At 36.2% G+C, this 23,057-nt stretch overlaps 1 protein-coding gene across 1 annotated transcript; it reads right to left on the bottom strand.

Annotated features, from left to right (window-relative positions):
* Positions 1-17,812: 17,812 nt before the first annotated feature.
* Positions 17,813-22,340, bottom strand: LOC128207506 (major royal jelly protein 1-like). The gene has a single exon (XM_052910495.1). It carries the CDS (start codon positions 21,884-21,886, stop codon positions 20,495-20,497), a length of 1,392 nt encoding a protein of 463 aa, XP_052766455.1. The 5' UTR covers positions 21,887-22,340; the 3' UTR covers positions 17,813-20,494.
* Positions 22,341-23,057: the final 717 nt, after the last annotated feature.

Raw genomic sequence — 23,057 nt, 5'->3', positions numbered from 1 at the left:
ATGTCGTCTCACACGCAGTCCAAGCTGAGTTTCCCCGTTTAAAAATAGCACTAAATGTTGTTGTTGTTTTTTCGATCACCTTGCAAGTCACGTTTAACAACCTCCGTAAACTAATTTGTCAACAAGAATTTAAGATAACGCGCTGTCATTTTCAGCAGTCATAATCTTTTTCAAAAACATCCATTGATCAATTTCATCACTGAGTTCAATCTGTCGGGCTCTACGTCTACATTGTTTCGCAGCAGTTTTCCACTTTCTTACACTCTTCGTCCTTTCCAAAGCCATCTTTTGTGCATATTTAGCATGTGAATGTTACTGAATGGTTATAATAAATATGCTCACGCTATTTTAAACTTACAGACTTGGCATACCCCAGTAAGGTTTTAATTGGAAAAGTAGGCAAACACTGCGGAAGAAAAATGTGTCGTAGGAGATATTGTGCATCAGTAAGTAAGATTCAATGCGTTGTACACAACGATTTCAATTTTATGTAAGTTTTTGAAAAAAAAAAAATTCTAGCAATTGTTTCATCTGGTGTTTCGTCCCTTTAATGAACAATATCAATTTTATGTCAGTTTTGAAATGTTCTCCTTTTCTTGCAATTGTATCATCTGGTGTTTCGTCCCTTTAATGTACAATATCAATTTTATGTCAGTTTTGAAATGTTCTCCTTTTCTTGCAATTGTATCATCTGGTGTTTCGTCCCTTTAATGAACAATATCAATTTTATGTCAGTTTTGAAATGTTCTCCTTTTCTTGCAATTGTATCATCTGGTGTTTCGTCCCTTTAATGTATTATCATGATTAACTCACTTCTCTTCAATTAATGGCTACGTGACCACAAATTCCCCAATTAAAAAGCGCCAAAATATCGCTAATATTTTTTATGTCTACACAAATCATGTGTTTTATCATTAAAGTCAAATAGGTTAAAACATAATAATGCATTAAAATAAAAAAGTTTTTCATCAATCAAGTGTAAGCTATACTTTGCGCCTTTAAGCGCAATTCAATTTTAATTTATAAGCCATATTCAATGAGCCGAATTTGCAAATATCTGAACGTTCGAAGTAACGGGCGATATTTCACAACCTTCACCCAGCACTTCGTACATACATGTAAACATACACTAGGCAACCTGCCATGTGAAAAACGCATACATCCAGGCGACATGACATGTTCCCTCGTTGTATTCCTATACCAACTTGTCAGTATGTCATTTCTCATTATTTACCGACACGTCGACACATTTGAAGCGTTTTGACGTTAACGTTTATTTCGTAATTAGCAGACCTGTTATAACCAAACATCGCATATAATTACTTGGAAACTTACACACTGAATTAACCCCTTGCAAGACTCATTTATGCAGATACTTCGGCTAAAAGGATAATTATTTTTCGGTTTTTGTTTAAACATTAATTGAAGAGTGTTTTTTTTACCTTCTATATTCACATTGCCAAATAAAATAAGCTGCTGCTGATTCGACAATCTTTCACAGGCTCCATGACCTTACGTGCATGTATATTTGCTTTTGAAAGCTAATTGAATCGTTCATTTGTTGGTTACCACTGGCACCGGATTTTCAAACTCAATCATTTTTTTTTTATTTTTTTTTTAAATCTTATAATTCCTTACTAAAAATTATAATACCGAATATGTAAAAAAATATTGAAAAATATTTTTTTTAAATATGCACTTTGTACTGTATAATATACTATATTATACAGTACAAAGTGCATATTTGAAAAAAAAATCAATATGTTTTTACATATTCGGTATTATAATTTTTAGTATGGAATTATAAGATTGTTTTTGATTTAAAAAAAAAATGATTGAGTTTGAAAATCCGGTGCCAGTGCAGATTACCAATAAATAAATGTCTGAAAATGCGTCTTGCTGACTGTATTTCAATGTCAAAGTCGCAATTTCTTATATTTGGGTCGAACAATATATTTTTTGTATATCTGGATTATCTACATATAAAAACCTTTCAAATAATACTAAATAATATAACTTCTATTTTTCAGAAGCGAGGATATTATCTTGAAATATTTATTGAAATAAAGATGGTATAAACCACAATCCACTTTATTAAACACCAAATCCTTAAGACCTTACGTAATCATTGGGGGAGTTGTTAAATATATATGTATTTGTACATATATAACTATGATGATTTCATTTCAACATAAAAATTATGATACAAAAGAAGACGTACAAACAGTGGAAATGATTATAGGGAATACAATTTAGAAACTTTTAATTAGGGCAGTATATCCGAAATATGTGTAAAATTATCAAACGTGGACAGAATCGAGACGATAGCTTATTAAACACTTATGTCTCTCTTCTGTTAGTCCTTCGATCTGCAATGCTTGTGTAAAGTAATGTACTGACATTGCTTATCAGTGTAATGTAATGTACTGACAATGCTTGTGTAGTGTAATGCACTGACAATGTTTGTGTAAAGTAATGTACTGACAATGCTTGTGTAATGTAATGCACTGACAATGCTTGTGTAATGTAATGCACTGACAATGCTTAAGTAATGTAATGCACTGACAATGCCTATTTATTCTAATGCACTAACAATGCTTGTGCAATGTAATGCACTGACAATGCTTGTGTAATGTAATGCACTGACAATGCCTATGCAATGTAATGCACTAACAATGCTTGTGTAATGTAATGCACTGACAATGCTTGTGTAATGTAATGCACTAACAATGCTTGTGTAATGTAATGCACTGACAATGTTTGTGTAATGTAATGCACTAACAATGCTTTTTTAATGTAATGCACTGTAATGCACTGACAACGCTTTTGCAATGTAATGAACTGACAATGTTTGTGAGTTGAGAATCCGTGTTGTGTACGTGGAGGGTGTTCAACATAAAACAAAGAGTTGTGAAGGTACACGTGTAACCATACCTATCAATGTCAGTTTTTCACTGACAAATTGCTGACCTGAGTCAGAAAGGCAAAGATGATGGTGTGTTCTTGGTCAGCTTCGGGTCATTTTCACAGATTTCTGTATATCGCCTTGATTCGTAAACAGAGTATGTATATTAGACAGTAGAAAGAGACTAGAAATAGTAGGCACTTCGTTTTAACAAAAAGGTAACGATATATTTACACTATCCATACATATTGTACTCAAACCGGAAATTTGGGAACAGAGCAACGGAATAAAAAAATACTCACCCAATTGACAATTTATGTACAGACATATTTTGTAGCACTCGTATATACGAATTGTCACTTGCTTAAGCACGCATTAGCCTAAGTGCAGAAGCTGTTCGGTTGAATTTGCAGATTAATCTTAATTAAATTATTAAAAATGAAGCATTTCAGAAAAGTGAGCAGGTAATTTATTAATGCGAAAATAGAGTATTCGGTACGCAAAGTCGGGAAGGGGGTTACATCATTAGCATTGGTAAGTCTAACAATGCCAGCGACACCTTCGTTAATTTATTTCAGCATGTCCTCCACAAGGGATATTTCAACACATTATAATGTTATGAGCATGATCAAATTAATCAGAAGAAAGTTGTTCCATGAATAATATACGTACACGTATGCAATGGGTTCAAGTCAAACATAATAATAGTGACATAGTAACGACGATTGTATGAACATATGATGTAAACATAATCAGCTTACGTAATGCATACAAAAATGGCAATGTTTCAGCATTATTTAAACACAAGCAAAAGTAGTGTATATATGAGATGCATTTTGTACATAACGAAAACTGGCTCTCATCTTTCACTTTTTCTCTCTTGATATCTCTAGCTCTTCTCTTCAATCTTATTTCTTACACTTAGCTAAACTTCTACTTTATCTGTTATTATTTATTGCATTATACGATTTATTAATTAGAAATATTTTGTATCGTAGTTATTTGACACATTATTCTTATTCCTATGTATATGAACATTACATAAATGCATGAATTGGTTTCATAGTTTATGTGACAACGTAATCATTTTTGCTTTTCATGTGACATTTTGGGAAAGGGCCGTAACTGATGTTGGTAAAACTCGTGGCACAATCCCTTTGCATGTCCTTTTTATATGTAAGTAAGCTTTGTTACATTGCACTGTTTCTGTTCCTTTGTTGTTATCAGCTGTGTACGGTCTATCAATATGTTCGGGTTTGTCAAAGAAAATGCTTTTACAAATTAAAAACACGTAGTGCAATAAAGATGGCTTGTCTAACTACAAGTTAGCAATTAAGTGCGCAAGCTTCAAGTCTGAGCATTTATTTGCGGACTGCGTCACAGCACATGATTGAATTTGGTTATTGACGTCGCGACGTCAGTTTGGGATAGGTTTCAATGTAGTACCATGGAGGGTCACGTGATCTAAATGGACCAGCCAACTTCGGAAGGCAACGTCATTATCTTTCGCAGAAAAGATAATTTGCGGAACTCGACTAAGCTTACAAGACGAAATAGTCCCACCATTGACTCACACATGTTAAACGATGTGTGTTTATTAAAGCCTTGGATCATTTTAACAACATTATGTTGAATTATAATGATGATGTCATGATCCGATGCCTTGAAGTGATTCCACAATTCGCTTCCATACAGATTACTTGGAATAATGATTTTTCGATATATGCTTACGGTAGTCAGTGGACTAAGACCCTCGCCATGTAGTCCATAACCTTTTGGCACCGTTCTTCGATATGTATTATAGCCCGCATCCTATATTTAGAGTTAACTTATATCGCTAAATGAGCGGAAGTTTGGGCATAATTAAGCAATGCTTAAAAAGCGCAATGAATTACTCATCGGTCATTTCCACGGTTTTTATTTACGCCGACAAAAACGGTCCGCGGGATGATGAAAGTAAAACAATAAACAAGAAGTGGCCGATGTAATTATATTTCCATTATATCATATAACTGTGTGATAGAGCAAATTGTAACATTCCTAAGCACATGATAAAGTGATGACTATCATAAATATATTGCCTAGGGAACGCATGCCTCACATGACAAAATCATGTATGTGACAACATGTCAGAGAGTGCTGTTCATGCGATTAATCTTACAATTAGGAAAGTTATAACCCCGACCATAATTTAAAAGGGAGGGAAATAGCCTTGGGGTCGTCGTCATCATCATCATCATCATCATCATCATCATCATCATCATCATCATCATCATCATCATCATCATCATCATCATCATCATCATCATCATCATCATCATCATCATCATCATCTTCACCATCATTATCAAACATCATCATCATCATCATCATCATCATCATCATCATCATCATCATCATCATCATCATCATCATCATCATCATCATCATCATCATCATCATCATCATCATCATCATCATCATCATCAAAACACATAAAAAGACATGCACTGGACGACATCAAAATATGAAGAAGCAGGAACATCAATTGAAATGTAAGAAGGCGTTAAAGGCCCAACATTTTTTCGTCTTTGACATTTGACAACTTTAGCCATACATGTATTTCTAATCTTCTACCATACAGAGAAGTCTTACCAATCGGTATCACAAATATTATAAATATTATCACATAAGTTTGTCTTCTGGTGCAGTCGCTTCCCACCAATAACAGGGAAGATTCAAGGGACAAGCGTTGAAGCCAAAACAATAACAAAGGCCGGTGACCGATTCAGGAGTTCACATAGCTCAGTGGTAGAGCTGTGTGAAGTTAGCTAAACATACGACATTGGACATTGGACATTCAAAAGTGAAAGTCGTGCTAGCACGACATTGGACATTGGACATTCAAAATCGAATGTTGTGCTGGCACGACATTGGACATTGGACATTCAAAATCGAATGTTGTGCCAGCACGACATTGGACATTGGACATTCAAAAGTGAAAGTCGTGCTGGCACGACATTGGACATTGGACATTCAAAAGTGAAAGTCGTGTTAGCACGACATTGGACATTGGACATTCAAAATCCAATGTTGTGCCAGCACAACATTGGACATTGGACATTCAAAAGTGAAAGTCGTGCTAGCACGACATTGGACATTGGACATTCAAAATCAAATCTTGTGCTGGCACGACATTAGACATTGGACATTCAAAAGTGAAAGTCGTGCTAGCACGACATTGGACATTGGACATTCAAAATCGAATGTTGTGCTGGCACGACATTGGACATTGGACATTCAAAATCGAATGTCGTGCTAGCACGACATTGGACATTGGACATTCAAAAGTGAAAGTCGTGCTAGCACGACATTGGACATTGGACATTCAAAATCGAATGTTGTGCTGGCACGACATTGGACATTGGACATTCAAAATCGAATGTCGTGCTAGCACGACATTGGACATTCAAAATCGAATGTTGTGCTGGCACGACATTGGACATTGGACATTCAAAATCGAATGTTGTGCTGGCACGACATTGGACATTGGACATTCAAAAGTGAAAGTCGTGCTAGCACGACATTGGACATTGGACATTCAAAATCGAATGTTGTGCTGGCACGACATTGGACATTGGACATTCAAAAGTAAAGTCGTGCTAGCACGACATTGGACATTGGACATTCAAAATCGAATGTCGTGCCAGCACGACATTGGACATTGGACATTCAAAAGTGAAAGTCGTGCTAGCACGACATTGGACATTGGACATTCAAAATCGAATGTTGTGCTGGCACGACATTGGACATTGGACATTCAAAATCGAATGTTGTGCTAGCACGACATTGGACATTGGACATTCAAAATCGAATGTTGTGCTGGCACGACATTGGACATTGGACATTCAAAATCGAATGTTGTGCTGGCACGACATTGGACATTGGACATTCAAAAGTGAAAGTCGTGCTAGCACGACATTGGACATTGAACATTCAAAATCGAATGTTGTGCTGGCACGACATTGGACATTGGACATTCAAAAGTAAAGTCGTGCTAGCACGACATTGGACATTGGACATTCAAAATCGAATGTTGTGCTGGCACGACATTGGACATTGGACATTCAAAAGTGAAAGTCGTGCTAGCACGACATTGGACATTGGACATTCAAAATCGAATGTTGTGCTAGCACGACATTGGACATTGGACATTCAAAATCGAATGTTGTGCTGGCACGACATTGGACATTGGACATTCAAAGGTGAAAGTCGTGCTAGCACGACATTGGACATTGGACATTCAAAATCGAAAGTCGTGCTAGCACGACATTGGACATTGGACATTCAAAAGTGAAAGTCGTGCTAGCACGACATTGTGCCTTTGGACATTCAAAAGTGAAAGTCGTGCTAGCACGACATTGGACATTGGACATTCAAAATCGAATGTCGTGCCGGCACGACATTGGACATTGGACATTCATTACCGAATGTCATGCTGGCACGACATTGGACATTGGACATTCAGAAGTGAAAGTCGTGCTGGCACGACATTGGACATTGGACATTCAAAATCGAATGTTGTGCTGGCACGACATTGGACATTGGACATTCAAAATCGAATGTCGTGCTGGCACGACATTGGACATTGGACATTCAAAATCGAATGTCGTGCTGGCACGACATTGGACATTGGACATTCAAAATCGAACGTCGTGCTGGCACGACATTGGACATTGGACATTCAAAAGTGAAAGTCGTGCTAGCACGACATTGGACATTCAAAATCGAATGTTGTGCCAGCACGACATTGGACATTGGACATTCAAAAGTGAAAGTCGTGCTAGCACGACATTGGACATTGGACATTCAAAATCGAATGTTGTGCTGGCACGACATTGGACATTGGACATTCAAAATCGAATGTTGTGCCAGCACGACATTGGACATTGGACATTCAAAAGTGAAAGTCGTGCTAGCAGTTAGCACATTTAAATCAATGTATGACATGTTTTATGAATGAATGTTTTTTTTACCGACTTTAAATTAATTTTGATTGCATGCATTATTCGGATTTTTTGTTTATTTGAGATATTGTCTTGAAATTATTTGAAAAGGGTCAGAGATCACAAAGCAATGAACCATTATAAAATTTATTAACACCAAGAGAGCATTGTCATGACGATTCCATCGCAATATTTGAAACTTAAGCATGATTCAGACATATATGATGTCACATATGCAGAGAAAGATTCAAATGAATATACTTATGAATGGTCGTGGATTATATGTAGACAAACAGTGATAATGCTTTCAAAATGGCATATTTTAATAAGCTTAATTGTTTACACATCACTGCTACACATCTACTACCATTTATAAAGGAAGTGAAGATAATGATATCCACAGTATATAATGACATATGGAAAATATAGACATGCATTGATGATTCCTACAAGTATAAATGTAATCGTCCGTACATCTTTTTTTATCTGGTTTTACGTAAACACAAAAAAAATATTGTCAATGAGTCGATAAAGTAACCTATTCCTGCCTGTCGACTTGTTTTTTTATCGACTCAGTTAGTCGAACATGCTACGTCGTCTTCATTTGGTAAAGTTTATATGAAATAATTGTGTTCGATAAACCTTTTTGATAAGTCGACAGAATTACACAAAGCGTTTTATAATCAATCGCATCGACATTAAAGAATTCAAAATGACGTCTTCATCACATACGACATAAGTTCTTATAGGTTTTACAGAATATACAATTTATACATGTAAAATGTGACACCAGCGCCATTGGAAATGGCATCTTGGGCAGAACTGACAATGGTTGAAAGGGTTGAAAGGAAACAAAGCGCAAATAATTATATAAACCCAACAAATGTGCACTTCAGTATGTGTTTATCTACAGAGCTTTAGAATAATTATATTACATTAATGAATGTGTCTGCATTTACATGGAAATATGTATATCAATCGAAAGGATTGTTTTAATACAACTCTCAATAACAATGTTGCGGACTTTCAAATACAAGTTTCTTTGTTAAAATGTGTTAGGTACCTCAAATGTATAATATTGTCGGACATGGATGTGACTTAAGGCAACATACACACACAGCTAAACTTGTCAATGCATAAACCATTGGCGATAATGCTACATTTTGATACATGGGGATCCCATATAATTTGGGTATTATTTTAAAGGGTACTCCTGACAGATAATTAATGAGTAAAAATGATCTTTGTCCAACAATTATTATTTGTATACTGGTTGTCGTTTCATTATATTTTTTCTCTTAATATTTACCACTTCCATTGGATGCCTAAATAATATTTGGTCACTATGAATAGACAGATATACGTTATTATAAACCATATTTTAAAAAATAAAAGCCAAGTTGAATGTCGTTATTTAACACAATAATTTGAATGGACAAATTAGAATTGCAGCCTTATCACCAGTCCAAGATTTCGGATATATATATTTCTGCCACCTCAGAAAAGTAGATTCAAACATTTATCCATGCGTGAAATTCTTATCTTCCCAACGGGCAAAGATAAACAAGTACCCTTATGGAACTCTTTTTTATTGCCTTCACTTTGCTGCATCCAGAACTATTTAAAGAACGATTTGACTATTAACATAATCTGAATCACTGCGCGAATATCTATGACAACCAGGAACTTTTGAATGTCCAATGTCCAATGTCGTGCCAGCACAACATTCGATTTTGAATGTCCAATGTCCAATGTCCAATGCCGTGCTAGCACGACATTCGATTTTGAATGTCCAATGTCCAATTTCGTGCTAGCACGACTTTCACTTTTGAATGTCCAATGTCCAATGTCGTGCCAGCACAACATTCGGTTATGAATGTCCAATGTTCAATGTCGTGCTAGCACGACAATCGTTTTTGAATGTCCAATGTCCAATGTCGTGCCAGCACAACATTCGATTTTGAATGTCCAATGTCCAATGTCGTGCTAGCACGACTTTCACTTTTAAATGTCCAATGTCGTGCCAGCACAACGTTCGATTTTGAATGTCCAATGTCCAATGTCGTGCTAGCACGACTTTCACTTTCGAATGTCCAATGCCCAATGTCGTGCCAGCACAACATTCGATTTTGAATGTCCAATGTCCAATGTCGTTCTAGCACGACTTTCACTTTTGAATGTCCAATGTCCAATGTCGTGCTAGCACAACATTCGATTTTGAATGTCCAATGTCCAATGTCGTGCCAGCACAACATTCGATTTTGAATGTCCAATGTCCAATGTCGTGCTAGCACGACTTTCACTTTTGAATATCCAATGTCCAATGTCGTGCCAGCACAACGTTCGATTTTGAATGTCCAATGTCCAATGTCGTGCTAGCACGACTTTCACTTTTGAATGTCCAATGCCCAATGTCGTGCCAGCACAACATTCGATTTTGAATGTCCAATGTCGTGCTAGCACGACTTTCACTTTTGAATGTCCAATGTCCAATGTCGTGCTAGCACAACATTCGATTTTGAATGTCCAATGTCCAATGTCGTGCCAGCACAACATTCGATTTTGAATGTCCAATGTCCAATGTCGTGCCAGCACTACTTTCACTTTTGAATGTCCAATGTCCAATGTCGTGCCAGCACAACATTCGATTTTGAATGTCCAATGTCCAATGTCGTGCCAGCACAACATTCGATTTTGAATGTCCAATGTCCAATGTCGTGCTAGCACGACATTCGATTTTGAATGTCCAATGTCCAATGTCGTGCCAGCACAACATTCGATTTTGAATGTCCAATGTCGTGCTAGCACGACTTTCACTTTTGAATGTCCAATGTCCAATGTCGTGCCAGCACAGCATTCGATTTTGAATGTCCAATGTCCAATGTCGTGCTAGCACGACTTTAACTTTTGAATGTCCAATGTCCAATGTCGTGCCAGCACAACGTTCGATTTTGAATGTCCAATGTCCAATGTCGTGCCAGCACAACATTCGATTTTGAATGTCCAATGTCCAATGTCGTGCTAGCACGACTTTCACTATTGAATGTCCAATGTCCAATGTCGTGCCAGCACAACATTCGATTTTGAATGTCCAATGTCCAATGTCGTATGTTTAGCTAACTTCACACAGCTCAGTGGTAGAGCGTTCTTTCCGGATGCGGAAAGTCGGGGATTCAAAACGAAAAGACGTTAAAATATGGTACCAGCGGCTCCCTTGCCCAGCGCTCGGCATTGAAAGGGTAGTACTGGGGAAATGGTGAACTCAGTACTGATTCAACACAGGGAATATCCTAACCGATTATGTCCTGTCTGCCAGCAGGATTTAAACATATTAAGTTGTATAACTGTAATGCGCCAGTCAATTGTAACCACGGCTCCCAAAAGTCCGGGGGACTGTTTCAATAAAGGATTTTAGTCGTAACTTCAATTTTCTTAAACCTGTATAAAGATTATCATTTATTATTTGTACATCAATACCGGGGATAGACGGGGAAATGGGCCGTGTTTTTACCTTCCCGGTGGCCCCGTAGTGCCGGGTGAATGCGGCGGTTTTGTATTCGCGCCAAATATAGAGGGGAATGTGCCTTACTAAGGGTTCCTGGGGTGCGGGAGCGTTTGGCGGGGATTTTACTATCAGTATGTCCCCGCAGGGCGGGGGTTTTACCCGGGCTTGGCTGGGCCGAAAGTCAAAGTCCCCGCTTTTCTCCGGACCTGGAGGGGCCGTGGTTGCAATTGACTGTTGCATAAAACTAAAGGGTTGAGTTCATATCCTTTCTTAAAAGTGCACTATTACTCCCAACTAAGTTAGACCACAATAACTCACACAATAATGATGTGAAATCGATGATGTTTAAAATGAGCTGTTCAATTGTTGTTGTTTTTAAACTTTATTTCGGAAGTTATTTTGTACATGTATTATTCATGAATAAATGTTTTTGAAATTACATAAATGTTGAATAAAACAGATTAAACTCGGCACAGGTAATACCATTCACTATTGTGGATAAAACACAGGTGTGGTGATCCGTAATATCTGGTTCAATACCCCGTTATTAACACACTTATTTAATTATTTAATGTTTTCTCATTACAATTATTTCTATTTCAGTCTTTTTTTTTATTTTTCTTATAACGTTCTCTTCTTTTTTCTCTCTTTTTTGTGTGCGTAGTGGGATGCGGAAGGGGGCAGTTCACTTATAGAAAGGTGAAAATAGGCTCTTTTTTTTAAAAAAATCGTTAAAAAAAGTCAACCTCTTACTGCACTCGCTCGTTTCCTAACCTGGGTTCATTTGAGTATGGTTCGTTGTCACCAAGCTTGACAAGTACACGCGCTCCCCCTACAGCATATTACATTCTGGCGAACAGCCGTGCCAACGAGTGGGATAAAGATAACTTATTTCGCAAACATTTGTAAAAATAATTATTGTGTGTTTTATCTACCGAAGAACAAAGGGTTTTGGTGATAAAAGTTTTCTTGTTCGTTCAAATGTTATCAAAAGTGGCAGTAATGTGTTTAACCTGATCGCGCATCATTTGACATTAATAGTTTTTATTAAAATGAAAAGGTTTAAAAAGAAAATGGAAAACTTGAAAGTCAATTTTGATAGGGGATTTCCCTAGGTAAATTCAGCCTCTAATTAGAGCAATACAATTTTAAAACCAAACTTTCTTAAAAACGCACGGACCAAATGGATTAAAACTTTCAGTATATCTTAGGTAGGCTATTTTACAATCAGTTTTTGCATTTGAATTGAACGAAAATCAGTTTTTTTGGTCGTTTTTGCTTTAGTTTTGATTTTGCTTTAAAAAGCATTATCAATATCAAAGATTTTTCCCAAAAAAAAATACATTCAAAATATTTCTGAAAGTTGCATTAAATACCACTATAATTCCGAAACACGTATTTCCTCGATATTTTATTGAAAATATTTTTTCGTAAGGAAATATTTCCATAAAACTTCATTCTACAGTAAAATTATATATCCGCGTGACCTCTTACATCGGATAACAGCATTGCGTATTACCAGAGGAAATCGGCACGTCGCAACATAATCTCATGTATCAGAAACATTGGTCTATCTCAAAAATCGAGTACCATGGCTAAGGGATTAAACCCTTCCCTTGGGGTATAAAGCAATAATGCAGTAAGTTTTCTTTTGCTGATATTGTTGCAAAGAATTATTTTCGAATCTCCTTTACTGTGTCCCTAGACATGCGTCTATCTCAAATTCGAGTCACACAAATCCTTTTGTGCAAATGAAACTTAAAAAAAAAACATCAGGGGTGGTATACAATATGGAGCTGAAGAAATCGTATGGCCATTTACCATTCTGTCTACATCCACTGTATAAGTCCGTTAATTATATCGAGTAATCCGATTAGCTACATCGTTCTTAGATTGAATTAAGACCCGTATCGAATATCACCCATGTACATGTTAAATAATTATTGATCCTTAGAATAACTATGAGTAAAGGACTCGGGATACGTAGGAAAATGAGTCACTAGTCATGCCACCTAAAGAATAGCCACAAATCCTGTTGCTGAACTTTATATTCGTTGTCGGCCGGACCAATCATCTATATCCATTTTAGGGCAACAATATCAAATGAATCGCAGTAATTTTAAAGGTCAAATAACCATTTATAACATTTAAAGCATTGGTTGATATTTGCTGTGACTGAATGCTTAATGTTACATCGTGGTGACATAAATAAACCAGTCTTTAAATAGTTTGACGGATGAATTATCAAGAGTAAAAAACAAACAATCCAAAGACATTAAACAGCATTGCCCTTCAACTAACAAAAAACCCTGATCTACGCTTTTGAAAAAAATACAGAAACTTAAGACAAGTAACATGCCTTCTGACATACAAAACTTTAATTGATTATTACAGTTACAAATCAACGGGTCCTGACTTGACATAAATGGGCTGCAAATAGACACTTACAGCATTTCTAGACATGATATTTCAAGGATACGCCCAAATAAAGATGTCACAAAATAAGCACTGAGCATTACAAGCACGTTCGGTTTTAAATCAAACCCTTTTTTTTCTTTCACACTGTAAGTTGTTAGACGTTGACAAGCTTGTATGCTCAAGTAATTATTACGATATTCTGATGGAAGTATTTATGGCGTTTCAAGGGCAGTTGCGTCTGTTTTTCAGTACCTCCAGCAACGGCTTCGAAATGTTTTGAAAATAATTTAAGCAAATGCTTTGTGTAAGTTTTATGCTAAAAGGCAACGAACTTCGCTTAAGAAACTATCAAAACAGAACACGACACTGTAAGAAAAAATAGTCAAATCTGCTAACTTCCATCATCAAGTTAAGAAATGGAGGTATTCAATTTCTTCTTAAGATTTGAATTATCTATTTTTAGATATATTTTGGTACTAATGCATACAGCTTTGGTAAGTATTTCCATTCTAATAGCATGACTGACAACTGCTCAAAACTATCTATGCTGATAAGCCACGCGATAGTTAATGACGGCATTAAATTATCCTTAATATAACTTTTAGCCAATAGAATATTACAACGTTTATGCACGTTAAGTTCATTTCTGTGCTTCCAAATAATCACTCGTCTTAAAATCTGTGTTTTATTTTGTGTCTAGTAACTTTGTATATATTTTGGGCATGTTCTGTTATGGGGGGCGCATCCGGCGAGCGCCTCCCCCTCCTCTTAAATTGTCCAAGGGAACTTTTCAATTTCATTCGATTGCACCATTTTGAGACAAAAATCAACCATATGACCCTGGCGTGCATTTCAAACCTTCTTTTGAGTCTTCTCATCATATGAGTCTGTCACGAGAAACCAGGAAGACACGACTTTCCTATTCGATCAAGACGGGCCTCTGGACTCTGAACGACCTTCAACCCCTCCCGGAAGTTGTGGCAGATGTGCCCTCACTACCAGCTCTCACTAACTGTGCGTTGTCACGAACTGTGTGCTAAGCACAGAAAGAAGGACGAAAACACAACAGTGACATTACATAACATAACATAACATAACTTAACATAACTTAACTTATTTTAACTTATTTTAACATAACATAACATAACATAACTTAACATAACATAACATGACATAACATGACATAACATAACATAGGTTAATTGTAGTGAAAGGCCACATCTTACCAAAAATATACGATGTATGTATTGAACATGCGTTATCTTTTGTTGGCACTACAACTAAACATATTTTAATATGAGATTGCAATAACCATCTATCAAATGGCACATGTCGAACATGTAAATAACCATCTATCAAATGGCACATGTCGAACATGTTAATGGGATACGTTTCTACCAAGATAGAATGCTAAATAGTTGGGTTTTGTTTTTTGCCATTAAATTATACGTTTATATCATGAACGTGGTGCATTATTTAAATTACTAACGACAAATGCATATAAATGTATGTTTAAAATGAGGCGGCTGTTTTAAACCGTTTTTCCTCTTCTTCCCTTCAAATAAAAAAGCATTGTTAAGACGAGTTTCTTGTTTTTATTCATTACAATTCATACAAAAAAGGCGTTGAAATTATACACCTATGTTCTCATAAGGTGTAATTCAAATGTGTATTTAACTTGCTGTGTCACATTCGGAGCTCCTCTGCCATTTTTATCGAAAACAACCTCGGATGTATTTGGACGGTTTACATACTCAAAAAGAAGTACGTTTAAGTCCACTGCAAGTAGATCGCGTAGTAATTTTATTTAGCAGTTAAACTTTATGACTTTACTCTCGGAAATCTTAATTATATTTGCAATTACATACTTCACTGACAATCAATTTAAACTTAGATCAATAAATACAATTATAAAACAGTGCATGTCATAAATGATATAATTCAAAAATTTACGAACTACTTCAACTGATGTACCGGCATACATCCGAGGTTGTTTTCAAAAAAAAATGGCCGAGGAGTTCCGATTGGCTGTGTCATAGGCGTATTAAGATCGCTATCCCGTAGAGCTCTCTCAGCCAAAGCAACAGTCCCCTTTTGAAAACAAAAATTAATAGAAAATGGTTGAGACTGTTAATGTCCACGTCGTTGTGAAGATACATCTCTATGCAAACACAAGTTACTGAAAAGAGCTCTTGGCGAGGAAGGATAATTATTGCCAAGGGGGAATACATGGAATATGAAGGGTTAACTTGTAACGTACCGTTGCATATGCGACGACTGTAGAGCGTGCTAGAGCTAACCGCGCAACCCCCAGATGAACGACAGAACACCATACATGTGCTAAGTTTTGGAAAGTTTATTTCAATGCTATTTAAATGATACGAGTAACACTGTCTAGATATCTAGCACTAGCGTACATTGTTTACTACGGATGGTCTCTCAAATGATCATAAACTACCATTATTAAACTGTTCGATGGATTAGTATTAATGTACATTTATTTGACGATTCCACTGGCCTATTCATTGACGTCTGCCTCAGCGATACTATCAGTATTGCTAAGTTGTGTTGCAAAGAACAAAGATATGATTTAACCCTGCTTGTATTAAATATATATCTCACAGCTTGATTTTGATATGTATCTCTCTTTTTTTTCTTTTTATGGTACCTTCGGGTATGTTCTTTTATCGAATTCACTTTTACTTTTCTTTGTATTTAGGCCATGCGTCGTTGTGACCATATTGAATGTTTATATGTGTGGTTATATTTATTATATTTTGTCAAGAAAATGCTATATAACATGATAGGACAATAATTATGTTTGTCTGTCTGTAAAGTATGTCTGTCTTTGTCTGTCTCTCTGTCTGTCTCTCTGTCCGTCCGTCCGTCCGTCCGTCTGTCTGTCTTTTAATAGCGTGTATCAGTGTGAAGCTTAACGTCGCCATCTTGTGGTCAGGCGTGGGATCGAACCTGCGACCAATTGGTTGAAATGCGAGTTGCTTAACACTACCAGGTAGGGCACGGATCCGCAGCGTATAATGAATGCAAATACGAAGCTTTTAATAGTCACTAAAATAAATATTTTAATTACTTTGTTTAATAATTGAGGCACAGCTGCAACCAAGAATTATTCATGGTTGTTATTCACAGTGACATAGCAATGTTCTCGCTAATGAGCAACAATGAAACAATTGTCTTAAGCCTCGGCAATACACGTTGACCTTTAAATGGGAAACGGATACTTCATTATGTTAATGAATCAAACGAGGATCTGCTGTCTTTTAAAGATTGTTTTAAGGTAATCAGTCCACCATGAGATCGTGAATTTTCTGGCTATTTGCGTAGCTTACTTAAAGAATTAGTACATGTATTTTCCATACGCATAAATAAAATACATTTGAAACAGTATAACATAATTTCGTATGAGGTCGGTAGCGTTCCGATAAAAGTCGCCTAACCCCGACGCTACTGGTTGACGGTACATTTCCGAACAGGGCACAAATCCCGAACACCGGCTAAAACACGCGTTTGTTTATCGTGGTCGATTATTCGATGATCTAGATCAATACAGAGTCTTGCCTTGGTCACACTTGCGAAGTTTCATCTTGTTTTGTTAAGTATTTTTCTAAAAAATGCCATTTAATGTTTATACGCTTAAAAATCAAAATGTAGCACATACTGATGGTATGCCCGAAAGGTCCATATAAAACGTAGCCTGTTACGAAACATAGCGTATACAAGAACTTCTAAGTTCTTGCAAACTTTCTATTCAACTGCCATGCCAACAGCTCCTGCAGAAAAAAAAGATTTGAATTCATTCATTGACATATGGGCAAAGCAAGATATACATTATAAACCTGAAGAAACGAAAAAACTGTGCCATAACATAACATATATTTATTGAACTGAAAGGCATCCAGTCCATATTGCAATTTTTAATGCAAATTTACTAGGGATGTGGTACATAAAACAAACTAACACTATTGTTGAAATGTCTATTTATTTATTTATTCACTTATTTCATAGCACATGGTTTTTCTATCATCGAAATGTATATTTACATCATTTGAAAAAAAAAATCACTTAACAACACAGCGATAATACCTTAAACACTAAAAACATGAGGGAAATATTAAACAAATAACATAATAATTGCATTAGAAAGTGCAAACATTTGTATGCTGTCATGTCAACATTCTATGTCTCCCGCTACGGGGAAGATTTCAACTACCACTTTAATGTGTCCAATCAATTATCATCCCACAACAAATGTTTCTTGAAGATGCGCATTCATCAACACCTTCCAAAAAATATGTACAGTTGTCTAAATTAGTTTTAGGAGGGTTGTCAATGTGACAGAAAGATTTCTGCCCCTTTTAATAAACTTGTCCTGGAGAAACTCCCACCACAGGTATTTGCGGAAAAAATAAATAATGTTAGGTTTATGTTTCGTGGTTAGAGAAATATTTCTATCCAAAAATGTACCTTTTACCATACCGTTTTGGTGGCTATGTATTATTATGACTAATTATGATTCTAATAAACGGAAATTGGTACTAACAGTTGAAGAATGTCGCAAAATTGTCTTAATAAGTTTTCACAGTACGTTTTAGTAAATGACAATTCGTCGGCTTATTTCAACACGGCCATAACTAATTACGATACTAATAAACGGAAAAGGGTACTAACAGTTTAAGAATGTCGCAAAATTGTCTTAATAAGTTTTCACAGTACATTTTAATAAATGACAAATCATCGGCTTATTTCAACAAGGCCATAAGTTGACATTTTATTTCTGTTTTGAGATAAAGGGCTTCAAAGGTGTTAACTCTAGGGCTTTTTTGACTTTGATTTACCCTTTATACAACCTCAACATATATAGTATATACGCCATTGAATAGACTTTTGCAAGCCGATTCTATCGGTTCCAGTATCTCAATATTTTCGATAACGTGAAATATGGCCATGTGCAATTAAGCCGACAAATTATATAACTTATAACTAATCATTAAAAGTCTTACTTTATCCTTATGAGCATTGGTAATGAATATATAAACACTTCTTGTAATAACATAAACAGATCATCACGCAAGACTATATTCAAAACAAACAAAACATATAACAGCTTTCAGTTCAGTATGGACCTGCCATTTTCTTCGTGGTTCGTGTTTTTTACTCCAGTCGATGCATGTAATTCATTTATCTAGAACTGCATACATTTAATACGAATTAAATATCAACAACATTGTATTTCCTCTCAAGGCATTTCATACTTTGATAGAATCCAAATTTCTCAACCATAAGTGTTGAAAATTTCGAATAAACAATATTGTCAAATACCATTTTATAACATCTTATTAAAAGAAATTATAAATGAGCATTGCGAAAAATTACAAAATACGATGCAATTACTGTAATAGACGTGTGCATATGGGTGTGTGTGCAAAGTTAGTCATTCCATAAATACGCATATAATTAAATAACAAAATAATTACTAACACGTATCACATTTGTTCCTACAAAGGGAATAATTCATTACATTTAACAGACGAAAGTAACTTTTTTTTAAATTAAACTAATGGACATATCATCTTCAACCAACATGCGTTGCATTGTCTGTTTTATCATGGCTCAGAACGTCACGTTTAAACATTTTCTTTTGCCAACCAACAATAGCCTGTACGCATTATATTGATGTTCACGTCAAAAAAGCGCTAATTGGTCGTTACTTGACGTGCTCAGCGGCGGCATCTGGCTCGGTTTAACTGGAGTTTTATTACAGATGGTCACTGCATTTGGACAGGCACGCAAGGAAAACAGTTGCCAACTGTGGTCTACGAACATGCATCGAGATAAACGCTTGAAGCTGTCGTGCTCTAAGTGGAACGTTCGGTATGTCAATTAAATGTTAGCCAATGACCTTCGTGTGCTCTCTTCTTTAAAACCGCTAGATATATTTATATTGTGATATGCATTTAAATTCAGAACTTGAATATAACACTAAATATTCAATTCAGAACTTGAATATAAAACTAAACATTGCATCATGCTTACAGGTATGCAAGTATGGTGATTTTTTTAATAAAAAACAAAAAGTTAGCCGAAAACTATGCATGTCGTGACCCCTTCTCCTGTCTAAATATCACATTGCAAATTCAATAAGAAAACCGCAATTTGTAAAATTAATGTAACCATTTTTTTGTAAAAAAGCCGAAGAAAATATGATGAAAATTTAAACAAGAAAGTTTGTGACAGGACAGACGTTATTCCATGAGATATAGAGGCCCATTGTAAAGCGCTACTTATACGATCAACAATGACATTCATGAAAAAAGCAAAGGTGGGCGTATAAGTCTTGCCGCGGTCTGATTGTAATTGTCAAAAATAATGACAGTCAATTTCATCATTAAACAATATCTTCATGAGGATCTTGGTAGGTTTTTTTTATTTACATTAAACTGATTTATGGTAATAGTAATATGAATACACAACTATTCTAGATAGCGGTTTTTTTTTCAATGCCAATGGATTGTAGTGACATCGTCTTCAGCAATTTGGTAGTTTACTGTTATGTCCAACGTACCAACAGTCTTTTGGCGAATCTCAATACGCTTAATTTCAGTAAGCAAACATAGCACTTAACATGGAACAATATCACCAGTACGATTTTGAGTATATCTTTCAGACAAATTTGCACATATAAGAGTTTAACAACAAAGTCGATAACAACAAAATGGATGAAATGTAAGTAGAAGCAGCACCGCCGGGGTAGCTGTAGTGATCGTGTCCATGGTGATCATGGTGGTCATGGTCAGTGTCATGATTATGATGATGATGATTATGCATTGACCCTGAAGTTCCATTTATATCAAAATAGGCGTAGCTGGGCTCATGGACGAAAGCCCGCCAGATTCTGAAGTTTATTGTGTCATTTGAAAGTTTGTTGTTGAAGTAAAGTTGAAGTCTGCTGGTTGTAAACCACAGATACCCCGACTGATCTAATGCTAAACTGTCGACCCATTCCATTGATGGGTCGTTAGCTTCATAGGTTAGAGTATCCATCATTACTGCACCCTCTGAGCCGTATTTCTGAACGTCCTTATGTATCTCCCACATTGCCACAGCGTTCTTAGAGAGAACGGAGAAATACAGACTGTTTTTGGTGCTCATAATCATACCGTCTCCTTGTGACGGTTTGTCACCCACTTTACGAACGTGCGCTGCAAAGTCTGAACTAGAGTTGCGCAGCACTTGTGTAGGGATTTGATACAGTCCTGTGCCAGCAATGGGACTGTAATAAACGTATTCAAAGTTTGAAGATATGGCAATGCCATTTACACCGTTGTTCACTTGAATAATGTTGTTTAATACCTTGACGTCTGTTTTACCGGGCTCTGGGTTCATGGAAGGATGGCTAAATGAGTAGGAGTTGTCATTAAGGACATCGTACACGACAATGGTATAATCACGAGTATTTGTGATGTACAGATACCCGACTTGTCCATCAACGTAATCCATTACAAGATCGTTCAGGTAGTTTGTGCCTCTGGACACAACATCATCTGGGAACATATGTCTGTGAATTTCCACATCTTTGTTAACGTCATATATCACAAGTTTTGCGGGGCAACCATATCGCTTTCCACCGGTGTCAATCACAAACATTATCCCACGTTTTGGGTCAATCTCAATATTTTGCACTTTTTGAAATGCTGAGCAGTTTCCTTCTTGCTGCATTTCCCAACTCGGGTACGGTTTCAGAACAGTACTACTGGAGAGAAACCGTCGTCTGGCGTTCACTAATGTATTAAGTGTTGACGGAATGCCGTCGCCGAATCGCGGAACAGTCACAAATATTTTATTATCATAGACACGTATGCCGTTGATCGCGTTTTGTAGAGGGATATACCTTCCCTTTGCTATTGCCTGCTCGCGCTCAGCCTTTGTTCTCCAGTTGTAGTCGATGGTTGTCCACTGGAACAGTGGCTCAGCGTCGCCATGGTCTCCGTGGCACCAAACGTGGCGTAATGCTAGAGACAACAGAATAATCGGTGCAAGAATGCATTGCTTCATGACGATGACGTTTTTCTATCTAACAAAACAGCAAAACGCTTCGAACTGTTGTTTTTTACGTTATTTTAAAACTATGATAGAATATCAACGTCCTATTTCTGAGTCTCTTTGATGTAACTTTTTTTCAATACAAATCATAGTGTAACACTGCCAAAAACCTATATGGCTTCAATCCCTCGACGGCTAGGCACAGCCTTTATTTATAATGTTAAATCCACGTCAAAATTCTGCGTCATATGTAACGCTCTTTTCTGTATGAAGTCCACCGTCGCTTATTTTATCTTACACTGGTACTGTAATAATATACTGAAATACTAGAGTTCTTGTTTAAACTATCCAGCTAAATTATCCTCTCTGATTGTATGAATATAGACATCTACTAGCAAGCCTAACGTAGCGCGTAACGTCTCCTTACAAACTGTTCTCGCCGTTACGTTGACGTACTGTTTTCATGCATCTAAACGTTTGTTGCCACGCATCACTGAACACCTGTCACATGTCAACGTAATAATCCATCGTGACTCAACGTTTCAATAAGCGTAAACGTTTCTCTACGGTGTCCTTAAATGTCAGTTTGGTAGAATGGTAGAAGTAAACACGTAGATAGCATGCCCAGCTACGAAGCAAATCTGCGGACTCATCTGAATTTTAAATTAGGTCATGTATCATACATTATTCGATTTTTTATTTCAAAGACGGTCATTATAAATTGCAATGAGACTTCGTCAAATAAATGCATTTGTAATGATTATTATACTCATAATATTTTTGATTTATATATATGGTTAAAGAAAATATGTTAATTGGTGTAATATTTTCTGTTCAATCATAATTAAAATACCATATACTTTGTTTTATAAATACTGATGAAGTATTTGATCGTGTCTTCTCTAATTTGATTTGTTTAATATGTTGGTACTTGAACATATTTAATAAATAAAAGAAATAAAACATGTGAATATCGTGCACTGAAAAATCGAAAAACCACATTCGAGGCTATATATAAAAAAGGTTGCTTTTGGGGTTTTGTGAGATATACATGTACACTATTTGTACATATCCCTTGTATAATTCTAAGGTACAACCTGTCATACTTATAAAGCATAAATTAATGCACCAGTCAATTATAACCACGCCCCCTCCCCAGATCCGGGGAAGCGGGGACTCTGAC

This window comes from Mya arenaria, chromosome 1 (assembly GCF_026914265.1).
Source record: "Mya arenaria isolate MELC-2E11 chromosome 1, ASM2691426v1".
In the NCBI taxonomy this organism is placed as follows: Eukaryota; Metazoa; Mollusca; class Bivalvia; order Myida; family Myidae; genus Mya; species Mya arenaria.
Note: the sequence above shows the minus strand (reverse complement) of the source record. Positions and strands in the feature narration are given on the sequence as shown.